General features: G+C 42.1%; 1 protein-coding gene across 8 annotated transcripts in view; it reads left to right on the top strand.

The window, feature by feature from the left end:
* SLC35D4 (solute carrier family 35 member D4) overlaps positions 1–23,502 on the top strand; it is a 114,564-nt gene that overhangs the window by 82,044 nt on the left and 9,018 nt on the right. For 3 of the 8 annotated variants that reach the window (XR_012498781.2, XM_074340237.2, XM_019741290.3), the window contains one exon: positions 14,526–14,590. The exons of 3 other annotated variants lie outside the window; for them this stretch is intronic. Coding sequence is in view for 2 of the 5 variants with exons in the window: in XM_074340237.2 (XP_074196338.2) it covers positions 14,526–14,590 (65 nt within the window). In the remaining 3 variants the exon portion in view is untranslated. Of the gene's footprint in view, positions 1–9,429; positions 9,548–14,525; positions 14,591–23,502 lie in introns of those variants that run through there. 2 more of the 8 variants (XR_016021149.1, XR_016021150.1) reach the window with 1 other exon arrangement.

Here is a 23,502-nt window from a genome sequence, read left to right as displayed (position 1 = left end):
TTCTGTGTACAACCAGAGAAAGGTCTCCAAGATATATTACTAAATGAAAAATGCAAACAGTAAAACTGTATGTATAATGTGCTAGCTTTTGTAGAAAATTAAAAAACAAAAAACGGACTCTGTAGTCATATTCACTTACATAAGCATAAAGAAACTTTAATACATGAGAAACTTGATGGCCTTTGTGGGAACTGAGAACTGAGCAGATGGGGGGCTGGGAGGCAGGAAGATGCCTCACTGTGTATTTTTAGTGTTTGGTTTCAGAATCATGATTGTATTACCTATTTAAGAAATGATAACTGAAAAATAAAATGGGCTGCAACATGCCCCTAAATTTGATGAAAATAGCTGCATCTTTGCTTTTACAGAGCTTAAACCTGAGTCTGAGGATTTTGAACCAGAAAATTGATTGAAACCTGTATCTGAAAGAAAGAAGATAGAAGTAGCGATGAGGTGGGTCTCATTAGGGGAGAGAGCACAGGAGGTCCCAGGTGAGGTGACCTCCTGAGTTTGAAGAGATGTGACCTTTGAGACCACTAGGAGAGAGGGCTGGTCCTGTGGTGTTGTTTGAAGTACTGAGGGTGTCCTGGTCTGTCCAACAGGCCGTCAAGAGCACTCTTAGAATGTGAGTTCTTCTGCTGCAGAGACCAGAGCCTAAGTCTTTGTATCACGTGGAATAGATGCTTACGAGATAACCAACTGAAATGCAGCAGGGCCACCCAGGTGTATTGCTGGCGCCCCGACACAATAAGACAATCTGCAGGTTCTTACTGTGTAATGAATAAATCAAGTTCCTTGGGGTACTTCCAGGGCGCTCTGAAATACGTGCTTATTGCTTTCAAAATCTTTACATGTGCCTGGGGCCATAGGTTTTATCATTTTTTCAGTGAAAAGTTGCCACTGCTGAGCACTGTCTTCTTGATGGAGGAGGGTGTCTGATGGGCTCCTGGCTGCACCCAGAGGAGGGGTGGGCCCACACCAGCACCCTGTGCTTACGCTTTCTGGTTCCTGTCATGGAACCCAGGGCAAGACCGTGGTTCAGATTTCTCTGTTTTCAGCTTCCTAAAGGGGTGTACCTCATAAATTCCATAGAGACAAATCTTCATGCTGGGTCATTACACGGGGCCTTCTGGCAGGAGACTGATTTACTAAGTTAACTGCTCTGGTTTCTTTGGAACATATATTTGAATGTCTGTAACTACATTTTCATTTTAAACGTAGGAGACTGGCATAAATGGCTTCTCCCAAACAGTCAGTGTTCCTGTATCTTAGGGATACCCAGTATGTGACCAACATGTACCGTCTTGGCTTTGGCTACCAGAAAGCATGCAGCTGAACTCATGCACTCCCCCCTCCCCTGCTCTGTGCAGCCCCCTCCCTGCTATGTAGGCAGACATCCCTGGCGTGGATTTGTGGTAATGGCCTCATCTCTGCCTTCCTTTCCTTGTTTTCAAACCCTTTCCTTCATCTTTCTTATCGATTTCTAATTGATATATTTTGTCTGTAATGGCTATCTTTTTAAGCTTCTTGAAAATTCTCACTGGGACAAGTCAGGGAATGGATAAAATTGCCCCTGCTGTCTTCAAAAAAAGATATTAAGTGAAAGAATAAAATTCAATCCCTGAGAAATACTTCATAGATGATTCCTTTATCTTGTACAGGAGGAAACGGAAATCCAGAAAGGGAATTGGCCTGCTTGAGGCTACTCTGTGAGTTTGTCACACTGCAGGGGAACACCCAGGACTCTCAGAGTGCTACCCCACTGTTCTCCCACAGCCATGGTACATAGACAGATGTGTACGGGATTGGGATAAACTCTTTTGAAGGCCAAGTCAAGGATTACCTCTGGCTTGCTGATAAAATTACATGCCCAGTTGTCCTGGGACTAACTGCCCATTGTCTTGAAGTGAATAGGATTCTCCATGGGATTTTTTAAATACCTTGCTAGAAAAATGATTTTTTGTTCTAGCTATTGATTTTTTTCTTCTCTTCAGGTTTCCTTCAGCTTTAATGATGGCCACTACCACCTCACCCCTTGCACTTCAGTTAATACTCTGTGACTCTGATGAGCTTATTAATGCTGTTCCTTCTATGTAGAAATTCCTTCCCACCATTCCTCACCAGATAATTCTTATTTGTCCTTCAAAATTAGCATGGCATCGTCTCTCTGTGGCACTCGTTCCCATAACATTCAGAGTATAGCCATATATTAGCACTTAGCATATTATATTGAAGTCATTTGCTTAGTGACCTCTAGAATCAGCTAATCTAGCATAGAGATGCCATAAAGGCAGGTTTTTGCCTTTCATTTTTTCCTCTCTAATGCCTAGTGTGGTGCTCAGTGAATGTAATTTGGGTTCAGCTTCATTTCAGCAATAACTCAAGGCCATTTTCCTTTTTCACTTTTAAGTCAGTTTTGATTCTGAAATAGGTAGTCATTGTTTTTTGGGTTTTTTTTTTTAACTTTCATTGTTTAAACTCTCCAAAAGAGCAGGGGATAATGTCTTAGCTCATGCTGCCATAACAAAATACCATAGACTGGGTGGCTTAAACAACAAACATTTATTTCTCACAGTTCTGGAGGCTGGGAAGTCCAAGATCAAGGTGTCAGCAAGGTTGGTGTCCAATGAGGACTCTCTCCTTGGTTTGCAGATGGCTGCCCTCTAGCTGTGTCCTCATATGGGAAGAAGAGAGAGAGAGATTGAGAGAGAAAGAGAGAGTGCGAGTGCAAGAGTGCACTAGAGTAAGCTTTCTGGCCACTTTTTATAAGGGCACTAATCCCATCATGAGGACCCCACCCTCATGATCTCATCTAACCCTAATTAACTTCCAAAGGTCCCCATCTCCAAATACCATCACATTGGAGATTTGGGTTTCAACATACAAATTGCGGGGATGGGGGAGCACAATTCAGTCTGTAACAGAAGTGTTCACAGGTGACCTATTGACATTTTGCAGTGAGTGCCAAGAGTTGTGTGGCAAGTCACTAGAAAGTCTTCATGGTTTATAGAAATCCTTTAGATGGAATTGAATTGGTGAAGCGAACGTTGAGCAAGCTTTGTACATGTCTAAGGAGTTCTCGCTCTCTGGTCATGTTCAACTCAGTGTGACCACACCTAGAGCCAGGACAGACCTTGACATCGTGATCTCACTTCTCCCCACTGATACTTCTTCAGGAATTGTTGGGATTAAGGAAGACGGCTGGTCGAAGGTAGCAAGAGGGTTTTTACTAAATGGACACCACATTTCCTATCTTTGAACATTGCAAGGAGGTCTTGATGTTGTTTTTTTGGCAAAATGTATTCTTTCACCTCCATTATTGCTAAGTATAACAATTGAAGGTATTGTTAGAGCAGAAGGAGAAGAACAAATCCCCACAGCCTTGGCGTAAGGATAATTATGGTGCCTTTATGTAAAGCTTCTTTGAGCTTAAATTCATTTCATTTCTAAAAATAAACTGCAGAGATTAGATCTTCCCTTTGAGTGAATCAAGACAACTTAGAAAATAAAAATACTTAGCCACACGCCCTTCCTTTCCAGAAGCACAGCGTACTGCTTAACTTGGGAGACTAATAGAGCTTTTTAATCAGTAGGACGAACGTTTAAAAAATAACTTTGGAAGAAATTCATCATTCTAAACGTGAGTTTGACAGTAGGTGAGTACACTTACTGAGTAAAATGAAAACGAGAAAGTTAAAAAGTACTAGAATGAAGAATATTGATTTTACACCGGGCTGCCACTGAATTGAGTTTGAGGGGAAAATAGGGTAGCCTCAATTCCCTCATTTGTCTTCTACAATGGAATGTTCTAAGTATGTCTACATTATTTGGCTCTTTATACTACTTGGAAAGGAGTAATACTTGGCAAATTTTAGAGCTCTTTTATTTAAAGAAAGTTATAAAGCAAATAAAACATATAAAATCCAACCAAATCAGGTATGTTGGGATGAGCTGAAGTGGAACACCTACAGAGATAGATAAAAGGTAGAAACCCTCCAAAGGTACCAGGAAATACCACTTCAGCAGACATGATATTAATATGGCCGCTTGAGAAATGTGAGTACTAATGAGAAAAGTCTGGCATCCAACTCGAGGAAGAGTTAACACCTTCTGCATGACTGTGCTAGGAAGATTGCAAGTCCAAGAGTAAAGGCCCAAAGGTCCACAGATTTCTGAAGTTATAACCCAAGGACCACTGTCAGATGGTGTAAAAAGACACATAGGTCTTTTTATGACATAACATGTATTAAAAAGTTCAGAGTTTTAGTATTTGAACTCTACTACCCACTCCTCCTCCCTTCTTCAGATATAGAGTAAGAGAACGTATGGACAAGGAATAGTAGGCAAATGGGAAACAAAGTTTAGTTGAAAAAAAAAATCAACCTTGGTTTAGCAACTTAAGGCATTTGCTCCTATAGGAGGCCTGGCTTCCTCCATTCCCACCCCCAACAGGTGGAGACAGAGTGAAGAGAAGTTTATTGCATGGATTCAACAGGAGAAAGAAATTATGTGGAGTCTGGGTTCTTGCCTTTAAAGCACTAGAATCCCACTAAGTGGTGTAATGAGCCTCAGTAAATATATAATTAGATGAATAATTCTTCCCATCTGAGTAAACTTTGGAGGAGAGGGAAAGGACAGAAGGCAAAAGAGTTTTCTCTCCCACAGGCAGAGAAAACTGTATCATGAGCAGAAACTGTATGTTCCCCTCACCTCCAGCCTGTCTTCGTATCATCATCAGTTGCATCATATTGGAACCCCAGTCTGAAGAGAGAGACTGTGCCCTTCAAAAAGTCCTGTTGCCCCAGGCTGTTATATACAAAGTCCTAGACTAAGATTTAAACAACAACCAAAAAAAGCTAATTAAAATTGTAATGATGAATTAATATTATCACTGACCAGGAAGATAGATGTTCAGAACCAATCAAATAAAGCCTCCCACAGATCCTCACCATGACGTCCAAAGTGGCTCTAGGGAAATAGTGGTTGGCCCAGCCTGGTTTGAAAACTAGTGGCTTAGACAATCTCTCTGGGTCTTTTTTTTATTTTATTAAATCTACATAATAAAGGGAAACCTTTTGCTTCAGAGTAGAATGTCGTATGTTCTGACAGGCCAACATTCAACTGATATAACTAGATGGAAAACAAATTGCAAAAATTATATTTTTAAAGAAATTGGAGATCTGTGAAAGTGGTGATAACTAAATTAAATAAATCTCCAGAAAAAGAAGAACTCTTTGTAGGTATACTGAGCAACACAGGCTATTTTTTTCGTGGAGGTTGGGGAAGGGGAGGATATTTGTTAGTTCTGGGTGTGAGCTAAGGATCTGATTTGACCAAGAAGAGGAAATATTGTGCAGGAAAAAGAAACTAGCAGAGCTTTTGGCAGTTGTGTAGAACTGACATGATGGATTGGAAACTAGAGGAGCCCCAAAGACAAGTCCAATTTTCCCATGAGACATTTACTGTGTTCTGAGGACAGTACAAGAGGCTGCAGGCTGGCTCAGAAAGGCAAAGTGAAAACTTTCATATCTTGGGGTACTTAGGAGACAAAATCCTGCTAGAAGAAGGGGCCTACAGCAAATGTACAATTGCCAGATTTTGAAACTGTGTGGTATGGGAAGCTAAAAAGCTAGGGCCAAACTTCTGAAAAGCAGAACTTTCAGGGATGAGGCAACAGCGATCCACCAAGCTTATAAGCACAAGTCTAGGAAGGCCATACCTGAAATACTAGATAAAGTAGAGGTGAACTGAGCCTTACTAGAGCTGTAGCCCATCTCTGATTCACTCAATCCCTGATTGCATTGAGCCTATCATCATAGTAAGGAAAAGGGTAACACTTCTGGTGGAAGCTATCAGTGGGAGCCTCTACAGTTGTCTTATACACAATGTCCAGCATACAGTCAAAGTTATAGACGTGGGAAGAGTCAGGAAAACATAACTAATAATCAAGTGGAAGAAAGTAATAGAAACAAAACTACCAATGATCCAGATGTTGATGCTAGCAATAACTTAACAATGACTATGAATAATATATTAAAGAAACTAGAGGACAAAATTAATTAAATTATGGGAAATTTTTCGTTTTTTTCAAATTTCAATATAAAAAATAAAATATTATTGAACTGAAAAAAATATATCTGAAATTAATAACTTATTGGATTGGTCTAAGAGCAGACTGGACACAGTGTAGCAGGATTAGTGAATCATAAAGATGGAAAAAGAACGGAAAGAACAGAACAAAGCATAGATACATGGAGGAATTTTCAAAAAGTCTACTATATGTGTAACTGGAGTTCTAGAAGTTAAAGAGTGGGGAGAATCAATGTTTGAAGTGAGAATGGCTGAGGATTTTCCAAAACTGCTGAAAGACATCAACCCACAAACAAAAAATACAGAGAAAACCATACATAAGCATATTCCAGTCAAACTGTTGAAAATCAAAGATAAAGAGAAAATCTTAAAATCAACGAGAGAAAAAAGACATTACCTTAAAGAAACAATTGACATTTCAACTGAAACTATGAATACCAATAGACAATGAAATGACACCTTTGTAGTGTTGAAATTTAGGGGAGAGATTGGATATCAATACTCCATTCCTCTATTTCTACTTTAAAGAATTGGTCACCAATCTTTTCAAAATTACTATGAATATATTTGGAGAACTACTACATGAAGTTTTCTAGACTCTTTCATTAAATATACAGTAAGTCCTCAGTTAACATCATTGACGCTTCTTGGAAACTGTGACTTGAAGCAAAATGACATATAACAAAACCAAATTTACCCTAAGCTAATTGTATATAGAAGAATTAAGTTCCTATGGCATATTCCTGGTCACAAAGACATCACCAAACTTCTAAATAAATACTCCAAACACTTTTAATATCAAACATTGAAGTAAATGTGAGCTATCCATACATTTAAGAAAGATTAATAAAAACAAGTAAAATAATTATTTTCTAATCTGCTTATTCCAGTTCAGGGTTGCAGAGCCTATCCCAGTAGCTCAGGTCACAGGCGGAAACCAACCCAGAATAGGACGCCCTTCCATCTCAGGGCCCATTCACACACACCTATACTCATTCGTACTGGGACAATTTAAACATGCCAGTTCACCTAACATCTTTGGGATGTGGGAGGAAAGCAGAGTACCTAGAGAAAAACCATACACGGGAGAATGTGCAAACTCCACACAGACAATGATCCCAGCTGGGAATCAATTTTTTTTTCTTTTTATCAGTGTTATAACAAAATGATGTTGAACAAAACAATGTTATTTGAGGATCTGCTATATATGTTTATTAGATCTTCTAAGCCCCAGATTTCTATTGAATCACAAAATCTCAGATTCATATCACATAGCATGATATTGGCTACTTTCCTAAAATCACATTGGAAACTCATTATAAATCAAATAATGTAGAACATAATTTGGATAGAGCAGTCATGTTCTAAAATAGAAAATAAATGTTTGAAGGTAGAATAAACGAATGGCTCTACAAAAAGGAAACCATGGTACAATGGTATGATACATGTATAGTGTTAGTTAAGGTGTCAGTGGAATAGCGATTTAGAATTCCTTGCTACTCAGAATGCAGTCTTGACACCAAAAGCACAAGCAACAGAAGAAAAAAAATTGTACTTCAGCAAAATTAAAAACTCTTGTGCTACAAAGGACACCATCAAGAAAGTGAAAAGACAACCCATAGATTAATCATATGTATGATAAGGGACTTGTACCTAGAATGTATAAAGAACTCATATAACTCAACGGTAAAAAGACAGATAACTCAATTTAAAAATGAGCAAAGGATCTGAATAGACAGTTTTCCCATGAAGATGAACAAATGACCAATAAGTTCATGAAAAGATGTTCCCATTAGGGAAATGCAAATCAAAACCACAATGAGCTACTACACACCTAGTAGGATGCCTATAAGAAAAAAAAGAGAGAGAGATAAGAAAAGGGTGTGAAGAAATTGGAACCCTCATACACTGCTGGAGGGAATGTAAAATGGTGCAGTAAATGATGTCTGCAGTGGTGGTAGTGGTGACAGTAATGATGATGTCTTTTTGACCAGGTTCTGGCCTATTCATCAATGTTTTCGAGTGGTTCTATGAATTTTGGCAATTTTATGGATACTTGTGCTAAAACTAATAAGTTCAATAATCACAGGTTCAACCTTAGCTTCATATGAGAATCATTAGGGGATTTTTTTTTATGCTGATACCTGGGCCACATTATAAGATATTCCGATTTGATCGACATAGCACAGTACTTTGTTTTGTTTTCAAACCTCAGGAGATTTTCATGTGTGGCCAGGGTTGAAAACTACCTAGCCAAGGGGATACCTCCAGGGTAAAGCAAAGCTACCACCAAGGGTAGCTTAGTCTTGGAAAAGGAGGATTGGCACAGGAACGAGGCCATATGGGTGTTAGTCTCAACTCTTCCCTTGTTGTGACTGTGTGCTTTGAGCAAGGTATTTAACCTCTGGGAGCTTCAGTTTTTGCATCTGTAAAATGGGACTACACACCCTCTGTGCATGGATGTTGAGAGCAGCACATGAGCTCATATATGTAACACTGCAGAGTCTGATGTCAATCTGGAACAGTTTATGCCTCTAAATTTTGGTTACTTTCCTCACTTGCCTTCCACGAACTGGATATTCATGTCATTTTTTTGTCTCTAATGTTATTCTCTTGTTTCTTTTGTAAAATGCAGGAGCTTGTTAAAAGTCAACTAAGGGTTCTCTAGGTTTAAACTTTATCCTTCCTTCACATGATCCTAATCTCTTTTTGTTTCTCACCTATATTCTCAATCCCATTGATTTTATGCTAAGTGTTGTTTTTCTGATACCTGATAAAATGAATGGCTCATTGTATATTTTAATGAGGTGATACCAAATACTATTAACAGCCATGCCCAGGGTTTAGCATGAGTTGTCTGTCATTAATAATTACACCAATCACAGTAATAAATCATGGGATCGGTAATAAGGGTTCATTGAATATTTTTTAAATGCTAAATAGAGTTCTCAGCCTTAGCTGTGATTTCTGTCTGGTGGACTTGGAATGGTTCCTTGGCTCCTAGGGAAAGAAGAGAGCCTGCTCTCAGATTGTAAATTTTTGTTAGATTTACTCTTTTTTTACCTAAAAGGAAGCCTGGGTTAGTAATATTCATATGTGATTAGGTGACACAGTCTGACACACGCCTCCAGCTCTGTAGCTTGTGAGGAAGGTAGAGTCTGCCCTTCCTCGGAGATGTGGCAATACCAGCTGGACAGAGTAGGTCTTGAGACAGTGCTGGAGTTGGAGGGGGTGGAACAGAACTCTTCACATTTTAATGTGCATGCATATCACCTGGGGATCTATTCCAGTAGACATTTCTCGGTAGACATGGGGCCTAAAATTCTGCATTCCCTACAGGCTCCCAGAGGTTGTCGATGAGAAGGCTATGGAAGACATCTGTTCTGTGTGCCCAGCACTTTCTCTACCTTCCACCAGGGAAATATTCCTTTCTCCATTCCAACCATGAAGTTCAAGGGTAAACTTCCATGTGCTCATATTACTCTGCTTCCGGTCTAGTCAGTTGGTCCAGGAGCCAATCAGACTCTTCCCTGGCATTTTTGGACTTAGAACCCATAAGCCAGTCTCAGATCCTCTCTGTGGAGCTCTTTCTAGCCCCATAGACGTAATTGGTCAAAGAAGCAGAGATGAGGGGCAGAGAAAGTGTCCCTGTGGTTCTCAGGTCTAGGTTCCAATTGTCTCTAATTTTAAAATGAACAATATGGTGACTTTTGGGGTTATATAACCAGCTCTGATGAGCTAGTGCAGTTCCATAAACTGTATCAGGCACTTACCACATGCAAGTCTCTGTTGTTAGGCCCCAGACATACAAAGATGAATAGTGCATATCCTGGTTGGAGAGACCACACAGTGCAGTGGAGTTTGGCATTGCAATGGCAACGGGTTATGGAAGCCCCCAAAAGTGCCTGATCCGCTCAGATGTGTGGATGGGGGCCAGGCAGGTTCAGGAAAAGTTTTCTGGAAATGGATTTTCAAAAGGTGAGTAAGAATTTCATGGGTATGCCTGTGAAATATTCCAGGCAAAGAGAACTTGCTGAGCAAAGGCAAGATGATGGTATGAAACCGTTTTTAAAAACGACAACCAGTTTAAGTGTATGTTGGGGGGAGGGGGTGCATGGCTGTCACTAAGGCAGTTACGGTGCAGGGCCTTCTGTGCATGCTGCAGTCACTTTTTTTAAAAAGCCATATGTATTTAAACAACAACAAGTCAATAACAAACAACAAGCCTGAATCTCTGATTCCCCCCCCCCAATACATGACTATCTGGCAGGTTCCCAGTAACAACCCCTCCCCTTTATTTTCTTTTCAACAAACAGAAAATTTGTCTTTGGGTTGAAATGAATGTTTAGAAAACAAACCTGATCTGCTTTCAATACCAAACTCTGTTTAAATAACACGGAGGTTGTGACATCCGTTGACAAAGCCAGGAAGTTCAAAGCCCCGCTGCCGACACAATGTATTGAGTTCTGCTGTTGTTGGCATCGCTCTGCCTGTGGCAGCCCTGCTGTTTGTGATTCAGATCTGCGTGTGCAAGGAGACGTTCCTCAGAGCACAGGACTCTTTCTTCTTTGGGGAAATAATGGTATTTTTAAAAAGGCGTTCTGGAAGCAAGAACAGTAATTGGTAGCTACTTCTGTGTCTCTTGAATGTCAAGTTCCAAGAGTAACTTAGTCTTTTTCATGAGTAGATTTTAGCCACTTTGGGGTTTCAAAAAAAAAAGTTTACTCTTTTACTGACATCCATCTCCAGGACTTTTTCATCCCAAACTGAAACTCTGCACCCATTAAATACTGACTTCCCATTCCCCCTTCCTCCCAGGTCCTGGTAACCTCTATTTTACTCTGTCTCTGAATTTGACTACTCTCGGTACCTCACAGAGGTGGAATCATACAGTGTTTGTCCTTCTGTGTCTGGCTTATTTCACTTAGCATAATATCTTCAAAAGTCAATCACATTGTACTGTATTGCAGAATTTCCGTCCTTTTTAAGGCTGAATAATATTCCATTGTATGTGTACACCACATTTCACTTGTCCATCCATCCATCATTGGACATTTGGGTTGCTTCCAAATTTTTGCTATTATTAATAATGCTGCCATGAACATGGGTTTGCAAATATCTATTTGAGTCCCTGCTTTCAGTCGAATCTTTTTTCAAAAAAGCTGGATGGAGCTTGTGTAGACCCTTCTTGAGTTTCTGGCTGTGAGAGAAGGCTGGCTTGGGAGTCAGGGCATTGGTCCTACAGCTCCCTGCCATGAAGTAGCCGGAGCCCTGGAGCAAGTCACACACCATCTCTGGGTCACAGTTTCCCCACCTCTGAGCTTAGGGAGTCCCTTCCAGCTTCTAGTTCCACCCCTAGGTGACTATGCATGAGACATTCTGTACCCAGACTCGCACAGTCAACCCCTCTTAGCTTCTGTTTGTTCCTCTGTAGAAGTACAAGTGGAGTGGGCTCTTGACATGAGCAGATTTATCGTTCACAATTTTGAGTGTTCTTGAGTGGCCTGGCAGCCCACGGCATATAGAAATCCATCACTATGCTGGAGCATGAATTTGAACCTCATACATGGTGAGGTGGATATGTGAGTGTAAGTCACCTAGTGGGTAAGTCAGGCTGACCAACTGCCCAGTGCCACCTGCTCCTCAGCCAGGTGTTGTCAGCTGCTACACATCCTTGAGCAGTCACTTTTCTGAAGTGGTAGAACTTTGGTGAGTGTGTGTGTGTGTGTGTGTCTGTGTTAGAGAGAAAAAGAGAAAGAATAAATATGTCTCCAAAACGACAGCTGACTGCTAGGGCTAGTGATGGAAATAAAAGAAAGTACAGAAGCCTAAGAAATTGAGGGTTCTTACGGAAATAGATTAAAAAGTGACCCATCTAACATCACCATAGCTCTACAGTGCAAACAAGTTCACTATACGTTCTCCACAGAAAAAAGACAAACCTATTTGTGAAATTTCAGTGAGTCCGCCAGCAGCGCATTTGTTCATTGCAAGATAAAAATTTAGAGAAGTTTGAAAAAGTGGCCCGGGAGAAAAGCAGAAGACTCTACAAACATTTCCAGGAAGCAGCAGATGGCAAAGGCACCGGTGTGGCTACTAACCCAACCTTATTGTCAACTCAAGACTGGTTTGGAAATTTTAAGATGTGTTTTTCTTGGCAAAAAGTGCAGTTCATAGGAACAAACAGACCAGCTGTCTATCTCGCAGCAGAGAGATTTTCTTCCTCAGCTAAAGAAACTCACAGAGGCACAAGTGCTAGGCTGTGACTGTTGTAGGGGGTGTGGGAGCTGTCAGCTTCACAGACTAGATTGAAAGTCATATGAAAGAGGCAATCAGAGTGTAAGGAGAGAAACTGAACAAAGAAGGTTGTGAATATATATGTGTATCGAATCATCACATTGTACACTTTGTACACTTTAAATACATGCAATTATATTTGTCAAGGATTCCTCAATAAAGTTGGGGGAGGGGGAAAAGGCAAAAAAGAGCTGGTGAAAAGGAGTAAAGGAGATGGAGACAATGGTGACGCATTAGGAGCCTAGAGACATTTAGTGAAGTGTTCCAAGCTGCCCCCAGCACTAGTCCTTCAGCTGAATGGAGCCTTTTCAGCAATTCCAAGAAATACGTCTCCATTGGTACCATCCCAGGAAATGCTCAAGAAGTTGCAAAAGTAAAGAGAGATGAACAAGATTAACTTTGGTTAAGACTAAGAAAGGGGGGGGGGGGAAGGAAAAGAAAATGACAAAGGAAGAATAAACGGGAAGGTGATGAATAGAGTACAAATGAGATAAAATACTATTTCCCCAAAAAGCTAAATGTAGTAAGTTGGAAAACTTAGATGAAACACACATTTGGAAAAACTGAAAATGGCAGCCTGGAATTAAAGGAAAAGAGAAGATTGATTAGAACCGTGGCCGTTAAGATCACCCCCCACTAGGAGTTTTCACAGTAAAGATCATCTTGACACTTTATAGGAAAATAGGGAAGCTGATGAACTAACTGATGTGATTAGTACAACCTTGTTTCCAAAACCAGGCAATTGCATTGCAAGATAATAAAATTTTAGCCCCATTTGATTTACACCATAGATGCAAATATTCTAAATAAAGCAAAAAAGGAGTGGGGTGGAAGAGCATGTGCCATTTGTCTTGCTCCTTAAGATAACCCACACACACACACACACTCAGCACTTTGAAAAATGTCTTTCCCTTTTCCCTTTGGGTTCTGCTTTGCAATTGTCTCTTTGATCCTGTTGCCACTTCTTTTTTTGCTCCTGGAGACAACACACGTCTTTTTGTTTTCAAGGATTTTGGCTGCAGATCAATAAAAGGAAACCAACAGAAAGTGACCCCAAGTGGGTAGACTACAAAGGTTCCCAAATCTCACAAAATATGTACCGAGAGTTCCTGGTTTATGTTGCCAGACTTTTTTTGAGATGCTAAATGAATGATGATAAGTGTCATCAAGTGGACTCCTTCCTTCTGACCATCTGCTCGCTTGGAGATCTGAAGAAGCTTCTAAGACAGCATTGAAGTCCCTTTCAGTGAGATGGTAGTTGACATTTCCGAGGGCACCCAGCCTGAGTGACCCATCCCAATATAGTCTGCTTCTTACTTCTCCTTGCAAGAAAGCAAGTCCTAAGGGTGACCTTCCCCATGGAAGCTGTTTACTGGGGGGAAAACATCTTTTCCTAAGCAGACATTCCAAGTGTTGACAAAGTTGGGTCTTTGATTCACACACACTCTTTGTGCCAACTATTTAGAGGCACCGCAATAGTCTGAGTCCCATTACTGCCATTCCTAAGAGACTTTTCTGTAATGTCTGGCTGAGAGAGACGTGAGGATGACCTCTTCCCTCTTGTTTGGCTTCTAGATATTTGCAAACAATTAATTAATGATTTAATTGCTCCCTTCCCCAGGAAGCACCTGATTTCTTAGAATGTGTGACATGGGCCAGAAAGACGGAGGCATTAGGACACAGGGAGACAGTGCTATAGGCAAAGGCAGGTTGACAGATAGTTTTTATCTGGAGGCTCTAGGAACAGGTTAATGGGCACAACTGACCTTGGGGATTAATTCTGCACAGCTGAGACAAGATGGAAATGAGTGTTCTTACTGTGCCCCTGCTCTGGAGAGATGAGTGAGATGTTGGCTCTGTGCCTCCCCTTGAAAGAGTTTGAAAACTAAATGCTTCTTTGAAGATTCCCACCTCCAAATAAACTAGGATTTAGCATTTTCCATGCCAAATGCTTTGCTCAGAGACAGCACTAAATACAGAAGACTGGGAAGTACGTGGGGGAAAAGGGCATGAAGTGGAAAGAAATGTTAATGTCGGAGATCTGAATTCACTTGAACTAAGCTTGTGAAAAATGACTTTGGAGAAGGTTACTGAAATCCTACCACTCTGGTGACCTTTTGTTGGCATTATTTCGGCAGGTGATCACAGCTGGTTTATCAATATTGCTGTTTGATGTGATCCTGACCAGTGCAACTGTGGGATGGTAAGTCTTTATTTGCTCAGAGAGCGGAAATGAAAATTAGTTGTTTGGGTTTCATCAGGATACTAATTTTTGCTCTCAGACGTTGATGAAAAGGTGTATATGTTGGCTATATTTTATTGACATTTCAATATGCATTCCGAACAATGCATATATCATGAATACACAACTTGATGACTTTTCACAAGCTGAATGTAACTAAACCTACTACAGCCAGCAGCAAGATCAGGCAACAACATGCCCAGTACACCTTCCAGCCACTCATCCACACAAGAGTAACCACTATTGGGGAACAGCTATTTTATAGATATAGCTTTGTTTGGGTTTTTTTCTTTGATCCTTCCATTTATTTTCTCTTGCACAAGCTTAAAATCATCCTTGTTGAGAATGCACTCACACGTTCACTTAAAGACAGCACTGCCTCTCCCTGTGCTATCTGAGCAGAGACCTGAAGGAAGTGAGGAAGTGAGTCATGGGGTTATTGGAGGAAACAGTAAGTGTAAAGGCCCTGAGGTGGGAGTGTACTTGGTCTGCTTGAGGAGTGATGTGAGCAGAGCAGTGTGACAAGGAGAATAGTATGCGATGAGGAAAGAGAGGTAGTTGGCAGCTGACCACGTGGGGTTTTAAAGGCCATTGTAGGGGCTTGGCTTTAGTCTGAGGAGAGGGGAAGCGAACAGGATTTTGAGCCATATGTCCCTATGTTAAAAATGCATCCCTCTGTCTGCTGTGTGGAGGATATGCTATAGAGGGGGCAGGGCGGAAGCAGAAAGACCAAATAAGGGTTGTGGCAATGATCTAGGTGCAACATGGCTAAGACTGAGCTGACAGCAATGGAAATGGTAGGAAGTGGTAGGATGCCTGCAATGTACTGAGGGTAAAGGCAACAGGATTTGAGAGAAAGAAGAGTCTGGGATGACCTCTGGGTTTTGGGCCTGAGCAGGGAAAGAATGCAGTGGCCCTTTACCAAGACGGGGAATAATATATGAAGAGCAATGTTCTATAAGGTGAGCGTAGAGGGTTATCAGGAGCTGCGTTGGATCTGGTAAGGCTGAGCTGCCCGTTATATGAGAGTCAAGATATCAGTAAGTAGGTGGGTGACGAAATCGGTCTGGAGCTCAGGGGAGGGGAGAGCCTTTCAGTGCCTCGACCACGGCATGCAGATTCCCACCTCAGCGGCTTTGGGCTCATCCACTCGTCCTGCAATGCTTTCCACCCCGCTTTGCAATTGGCCACTGACTTTTCACCCTCCACGTCTCCACACCCGTTGTGACCTCAGAAAGGCCTTCCCTGAACACATTCTATGTAAGTTGCCCTAGCTGCTTCCCGTCGCCTTGTTTCTTTCCTTCCTGAGGGCTCTGACAGTTGTTCCCTTGCTTATTCGTTGTTCGGCTTGTCAGGGTCTGCCTCTCTCCTAGAAGGTAGTGCCCCCTGCAAGGCATATGGGCTCCATAGTGGATGCAGGAGAAAGCTGGGGGAGAGGGTTAAGCGGGCCGTGACTTGAGCGCATGGCCACTTGAGAAGGATGGCTGAGGCAGCCGCACGGGACAATGGCTGTGGAGTGGCTACCAAGGAGATAGATGTGGTGGCTGTGATGATAACTTCAGGTCACACCTCCTGGAAAAGGCCACACAGCCCTGCACCATAGGCTTCAGAGCTGTGGTCACAAGGGGATTTGACCGACTGGTAACAAGGACAGGTAGAGGCTGCTCGAATGCATTGCTGCCGTAGTATGACAGCCCAACTGGGGCTCCTCAACTTGTCCCTTAAAAACAGGACGCTGAGCTCTCTGTCTGTGACAGAGGAAAACAGAGCCTTTGAGCTTGTTAGGGCCCCTGTACCTGCTGTGGGTCTGGTCGAGGGCCAGGTGGTCACAGCCACACTGGGAACAGAACGAAGCCATCACGTGTGTTCTACCTCTGGATATTCTGCACAGACTCTGCCCATTGAAGAGCTGACCAAGTTAACACGTTGCTCTCCTCCAAATTACAGTATGCAAACCATTCGATGCCATCATCACTGAGGGTTTGGGTTGTCATCTGCAGGGGAGAGGGAGGTGAGGGGGTCATGGTGATTTTAAATTCTTAAAACTGCCTGTGGTTCCCCTTATCAATGGGCATGCTGCATTTGGGGGGTATATACTTAGGTATTTTTAAACTATATAGTAATACATTCTATTTGGGGGACATTTAAAACAATACAGAAATGCATCAAGTAAAAGTAAAGGTCTTTCATCTCCCACTCCCACTCTTGCCACCTGCCAGAAGTCATAACAATTTGGTTAAATGGTGAGAAAAATGCATGTTTGGTGCAGGGATGTATATGCCAGTGAGATGGGCTCTGTTGTCGGCAAAATGAAGCCACCTCATTACCCAGAAGTACTTTAGTCCTTGCTGGGTCTTCGCCCCACCTGCGTGGTTGCTGTCCTGGTGACACACAGCTTTCCTTCCCTCTGACAGCTGCCTGCTGCCTGGCCCGAATCATGAATACAGCACATTATTGAGAATAATTCCTATTTGTTGTGACTGCTTACTGGTCTGCTTGCCTTTGCTTTAGAAAGAAAAACAAGCCTAGGGCCACTTTAAGATAATTCTTATTTCCAATCCCGTTTTGATATGTTGTTTGGCAGATCCCCCCACCTGGAATGGCACTCAACAATTGAGGTACAGACAAGATGTAGAATCGATTTTCATGTTTATTTACCAGTATCATGGAAAGAAAAATCCTATTGTTGTGTAGCTTTGCTCAGATAAGGCATAGTTCTAGAAAATCGGTGTTTTTTCCTCATGCTTGGGATCAGAGCAGCCCTAAGAGTTGGGTTTTTGTTTTGGTTTTTGTGTTTTGCATTTGTTTGCAAGTTGGACCTGCAGAATTGTCACCTGTTTGACTCAAAGACCTCAGTGCTGGTTGGAGAGGGCTGGTGCTGCTGCCTGGGTGTGCCCATGGCAGCCTGCCCTCTCCCAGGGCTTCTTGTGAATAACCCCCCGATGCTGTAGTAGCCACAGATACAAGGGTGTCATTTTTAAATGTCAGTAGATTCCTGCAGGATAAATGTGAGGGGCAGGACCAGACCCTGAATATCACGATGAGGAAGTAACTTTGCATCCCATGTTGCATTGGCTGGCATGGGCTTATACAATAAATAGATATTTGTTGTGGGCCTAATACGTGCCAGGAACCATTCTTGGATAAAAGTGGAAAATTGCTGCCCCTCTGGTGGCTATAGTTGCTCATCTCCTTGCATGAAGGCAGGTCTACAGCTAAACCATCCCAGACTGACAGAAATGAATCTTTTTGCTCACAGCATTCAGAAAAAGGCATCCTCATCCCTCTGGGGAGCCCCTAATGGGGGCATTTCCAGCCCCAAGAAGAAAAAATGGAAGAAAAAGAAAAATCAGGAAATACTGCCACACGCTCTTCTTCTTCCTCTTTTTGGTCCCTCCTCCTCTTTCTTTCAATAATAATAATGACTTATTGAGCAACTATTATGTTTCAGACATTTTTACATTAATGTTGTCACATTGAGTTTCACAACAATCTTTCAAGTTATCCCCATTTTAAAGATGAAGGAACTGAGGTCCAGAAACATTTAAACGATTTTACCCAAGATTTTAGAGCTGCTAAGTGATTGGACCAGGATTTAAACACAGGTCTGTGTGTGTCCAAGGCCCTATAACCTGCCATGTACTTCCCTAGAACTGACTCGGGAAACACCAAGGATTTGCCAGCAGTGTAGACAGTGTCGAGGTAAAAGTGGGTCTTACGGGAGGTAGAAGAAAAATTGGCCTAAATGTTCCTCCTCCGACCAGTGTGATCATCTATAGAAAGCATCTAGATGATTGCAAACAGAAGGAGCGTTACCCAGGACAAGACAGCCCTAGTTCTTGTTCAGGGGTTGACACGGTGAACTAAGAATTCCAGTGGGACATTTGTACGAAAAAGATCTCATTGTGTTTGAGTTTTAATACTATAAATTATAATTCTACTAGTCTCCTAAAAATGTTTATTGAGTGACCGCTGTATGCAAAGTATGTGAAAGTCATTAAGAGGCATAAGCCATCATCCAGCCCTCAAAGAGCTTTCAGGGGAAGGGGAAGTCATCAAGATACTTTGTGGGATGGGATAGTAATTGTCTGAATGTGCAATGATTGTGAAGCCTGAAGGAGAGAGAGAGGATGGGGTCATCAGGAAGACCTCAGAACTGTCTTGAAACTGGACCTTGTGCAGAAGGAAGAGGCTTAGCTAGCTTGAGGGGGAAGAGATTTGGCCCTTCTTGCTCAAAGGAGATAAGGAAGGTTGGAGCGGCAGGAGGTGAGACGACGATTTATAAGCAGAGCTGGGGCTGTGGAGCAGGGAGCTAATCCTATGCTCTCTCCTTTCTCTACCTGTCTTTATGGGCAGGCCTGACATAAATGGTGGGCAGGTTGGCATCCAAAAACCCAATTGCCAAGATATCCTGGTACATGACTGAGACGGTTCCCCAAATTTTGGTGTCTTAACCTTCATAGTGATAGTCTAAATTCTTTCCTATACATAAGCCTTCATCAACCATATTTTGTACAGAATTTCAGATGAACAAAAACTAAAAACCAAGGTGTTGAACTGAGTGTGAGAAATGAACGTAAGATAGCACTCAATGGGAGGAATGCTGTCCGAATGTTACAGCAGAAAGTCCGTCAGAGGCCAGGTCTCCAGGCTGTTTCACATACTGTGAACTTTGTGGTGTGCCCTGGACAAAATGGAGAGAAAGGCTGTGTGTGCCCAAATCAAAGCAACTGCATGTGTGATGATTGCAAAAGGAACCTTGACGTTGGAATTTCCTGATTTTTGAGAACTCTTGAGTTGAAGGATGGTGTGTTTTCAGCCTCCAAGAATTTTCCAACCACAAAGTGAACCACCAGAAGAGGAGTGCCAGACTGCATTTCAGATTTTCTGTCTTTTGCACAGAGCTGGTCTGCATTATCTACATACTCAGTGTTTTGCAAGCCATGGCTAGGTGAACAGCTCTCAGCTCCTGGTCTCTGTCTTGTGAGAGCTTAGACTGGCCAGACGTCACAAAAGGCAGGCCTGTTTTGTTTGCCTGGAATGTTATTGTGTCTTGTTTTCAAATCTCTATAATTAGTCAACATTTAGAAATCAGGTTATTTCCCCATAAAAGTCCAGATCTCCAGATTTTTCTGGAAATGTGGAACAGCTGTTATGTTGGGCCTGCATTTCCCCATGGCAGCGGTTGCCCGAATGGCTAGAGGCTGCCCCCTCACGTGGACATCGGCTTTCTGAGTCAGGACGGCCTCTCCCTCTCCCGGCTGGCTGAGACCAAGAACGCTGTATAGGCTGACATGCTCATATCCATTTGCTTGCATATTCATTCATGCCACAAAAAGTACCTGCCAGGCTCTGAGGCTATAGACAGCCTGTGACCCCAGTGAAGTCACCACCTAGAAGATGAGTACACATGTCATTGTCCATCTTCTTGGGCGGGCAACAGCTTAGGAGCTCAAAATAGGTCGTCATTTAAAGCAGGGTCGCTCACCCTCAGTACTGTTGACATTTGGGGCCAGGTGATTCTTTGTTGTGGGGGCCTGTCCTGTGCCTTGTAGGATTTTTAGCAGCAAACCCAAGCCCCACCCCACTAGATGTCAGTAGTACCCCTCTCAGTTGTAACAACCAAACAATGTCTCCAAAATATTGCCCAATGTCCCCTTAGGTGTAAAATTGCCCCAGTTGGAAATCACGGATCTAAAGGCTTATGGTGATGAGTGGAGAAAACACCATTTGAAATGTCAGGAGCTTGCTTATCTCCTAAGTAGAGATTTGGATCAGCGCAGGTGTCAAGTCCTCCCACACCCTCTGTGTACAGCCCGTTCAGCACACATCAGGCTGAGTTACGTGTGCCCACCCCATCTACCTGCTGGCTGTGAGCTCCTTCAGGAGAGGAACCACGTTTTATTCACCTTTTGTTCTCTCTGCCTACCACTAAGCGCTTGCTGAATAAGCAAGTGGCCAGCCTTCTAAATACTATCTATACCCAAGAAAAATTATAAACCTAAGTATCCAATGTTGGTCAATTTTTAAAGGCTTTCATTCAAAGCAACTTCTCTTATCCAACTAATGATTGTTAGTTGATATAAAAACAAAGCTGTGGCAAGCCCAGCAATTTAAATATCCAGATCAATATTTAATTATTCATCTTTGTAATTAATAGAGTTTTATGATATGTATTGAATACGAAGTCCCTCTATTCCAAAATGTCAACAAAGAGGATTCAACACGTACAAAATAACAAGGAAAAAATTCTGAACTGTGTCTCTGTCAAGTGGAATTAATTATGGGTGCCTTCTTTTATGAATGCGTTTTAGACTAGGGGAGTCACTCTTCTCTTTGGAATGGGTTAGCTGTAAGGAGAGAAAGGAATAATCAAAATGTAACCTCTTTGTTCTGAGGATTTCCTGATCACCTTCTGGCCTTGCCAGTCATTCACTGAGCCTGCCACTGGTCACGGGTACCAGCATGAGGACGGCTTGAACCTGATCCTACCATCAGCCTAACTAACACCAAGAGTCTTTAGAAAATGATCTTGCATCTTCTTTGAGTAACGATGTCTTATGCCTTTAATTTTAGGGGACTGCATAGAGACCATCCAAGTCTATTTATAGGAAAAAATGAATTTAGAGGTGAAAGAGGAACTTCTCCCAACACACTGCAAAGTGCATCTAGGATCACAATGTCTGAAATTTGTCAGTTTTCCATTTGAAATTTTAAAAATTTACACCCTCCTCTTTAAAATGCTAAGAAAGGTCTCCTAAACAACTATTGCTTATTACCTCTCAGCAGAGAGTAATTTATCAGATGATGAACTGTCACTCAGCAAGTCCCCAGGGGAATGGTACATTATATTAGGCACATATATTTTGGTGAGGGAAAGAGAAAAAAACAAAAATAGTTTGGAATATAGATGGGAGAAAGGGGAGCAAGTATAAGAATTCCATCTGTCGACAAAAGAACGTCCAAACTGATAGAAAAGTGTTGTAAAAGTTTATTTCAGCCAAATTTTGAGGACAGGCCCAAAAGCAAGTTCGCAACAGATTAAGAAAATTCTCCGAAAAATGGCGGTTTTTAAGTTCCTTTTATGCATTAGAATCAAAGAAGAACACATAAGGAAGGTACTACATGAAATCCATTGGTGGGAGATACAGGAGGTGGGAGAAACAGTGGAGACATCTCTCAGGTTGGGTAAAAAGCAAAATGGAGTAACAATTCTCTTACATCGGTAGGTACAGGATAGTTACTAATTACGCTAACATTTACAGCACATAGAGATGGTATGCGGGGAACAAGATAACAGTGAGGGGTCTGTGGTCTCAGGCTCTGGTGATTTTGTTCTCTGGTGACAGCAGTTGTGCCTTTGAGGGGTCTTAGAAAAGAAAATTACTCTGACATTTCAAAGGTATGTTATCCTGGATGCATAAGAATCATGGACATGGCTCGCTTAAGGTAAAGGTTGACCTTTGCTAAGGAAGCTATAAGTCTGGGGTGTGACTACCCACCACGACCTGCCCAGTTAGGAATTTATGATCAGACTGTCCTCTGTGGTGACTTTTGGTCAAGCCTGCCGTGTGGCCCCCATGAGCTTGTCAGGTTTATTACATAGCCCCTTTTCATTCACACATCAGTCACTGAGTAAGTATTTATTGGGTGCTGTGTTAAGTACTGGGCCTACAGCTGGGAAGTGGATACAGTCTCTGCCCTCCGTCTAGTGGGTTCAACAGGAATTCATTGAATAACCACAATCATAAATAAATGTAAAATTGAGATGGGACGTTTGGCTCCCGATGAGAGAAAAGACAAGCACTGGAGAAAGGCTGGAAATAAACCCCTGGAACAGAAGCTAGTGAGGAATATTTCTGGCTGGGTCTGCTCTGCAATCTGATGTTTATGCCTTAGTTACATGAAGTTTGTTCATTTCAGGAATGCCGGGGATTTCAAGATTCACAAACAGTGCAGTAAAGCTCTGACTTAAGTAGTTGTAATACTATTAAGATTCCTGCACCCCTGTCAGCTTCTCCTGCTGTTCAGAAAGCAACATCAAAGCTCCCCTCCCTGGCTCTCTGAACAGTCAACTAAACCAAAGTTTGTTTATATTTTAGCGTTCAATAAGCTGCTTTGGTGTTTCAGAAAATAGCGAGGCCAAAGGGATGAAATGCAAGGTTCTTACACTTCAGCATTGTTCTAAGGCTGGGGGAGCACAAGTGGCAGAGAGCAAGCAAGCTGATGGCCTGCTCTTCTTAAGGGGGCTTAGTGAAAACTAGGAGACACTGAGCCCCAGTTACACTTGCAGAAATAAAACCTCCCAAACCCAAAGCTCTGTGCAGCCCTTACATCAGGTCACAGTGACTCTCCACTTGCCAGGTGTTTAAGAAGATGGTGTAGGCGTTCTTTAAGGAATGTTGAAGGGAACAGCAGATCTGCTGGAAAGGAAAAGCCTGGTCTTTAGAGGTGAGCCTGTGTCCGAAAAGAATGGCTTCCCTTTCACTGTCACTTCATTCAAAGAGAAGAGGCAATAGAACCCTCTTTGCACGGTCCTGAACTAGACCCGGGACAACCACAAATGCACCATGTTTCAAAATATGGCCTTTTGGACTTTGGACCCCAGTTTCACACAGAAACAGTCCTATGAACGATGATTGTAGATCTAAGAGTGTCCTCAGAAATTTGTTTGGTTCATAATGTAGACACCAGCTTCAGGTACATTATTATGAGTTAAATGTGTGTTAAAGAGGGTTTATCAACTTATTGTCATGACAACATTTCTATAGGAAAGAGGAAAGTAATTCCAACTTGGAGCTGAAGACACTAGGCATACAGCTCCCTCAGGCTCCTTTCCTTTCCATGCCTGTTATTAGCCCGGGTTGGGGGGC

The sequence above is a fragment of the Rhinolophus sinicus genome, chromosome 4, assembly GCF_057876585.1.
Source record: "Rhinolophus sinicus isolate RSI-liver-muscle chromosome 4, RSI-T2T, whole genome shotgun sequence".
Taxonomy (NCBI): Eukaryota; Metazoa; Chordata; class Mammalia; order Chiroptera; family Rhinolophidae; genus Rhinolophus; species Rhinolophus sinicus.
Note: the sequence above shows the minus strand (reverse complement) of the source record. Positions and strands in the feature narration are given on the sequence as shown.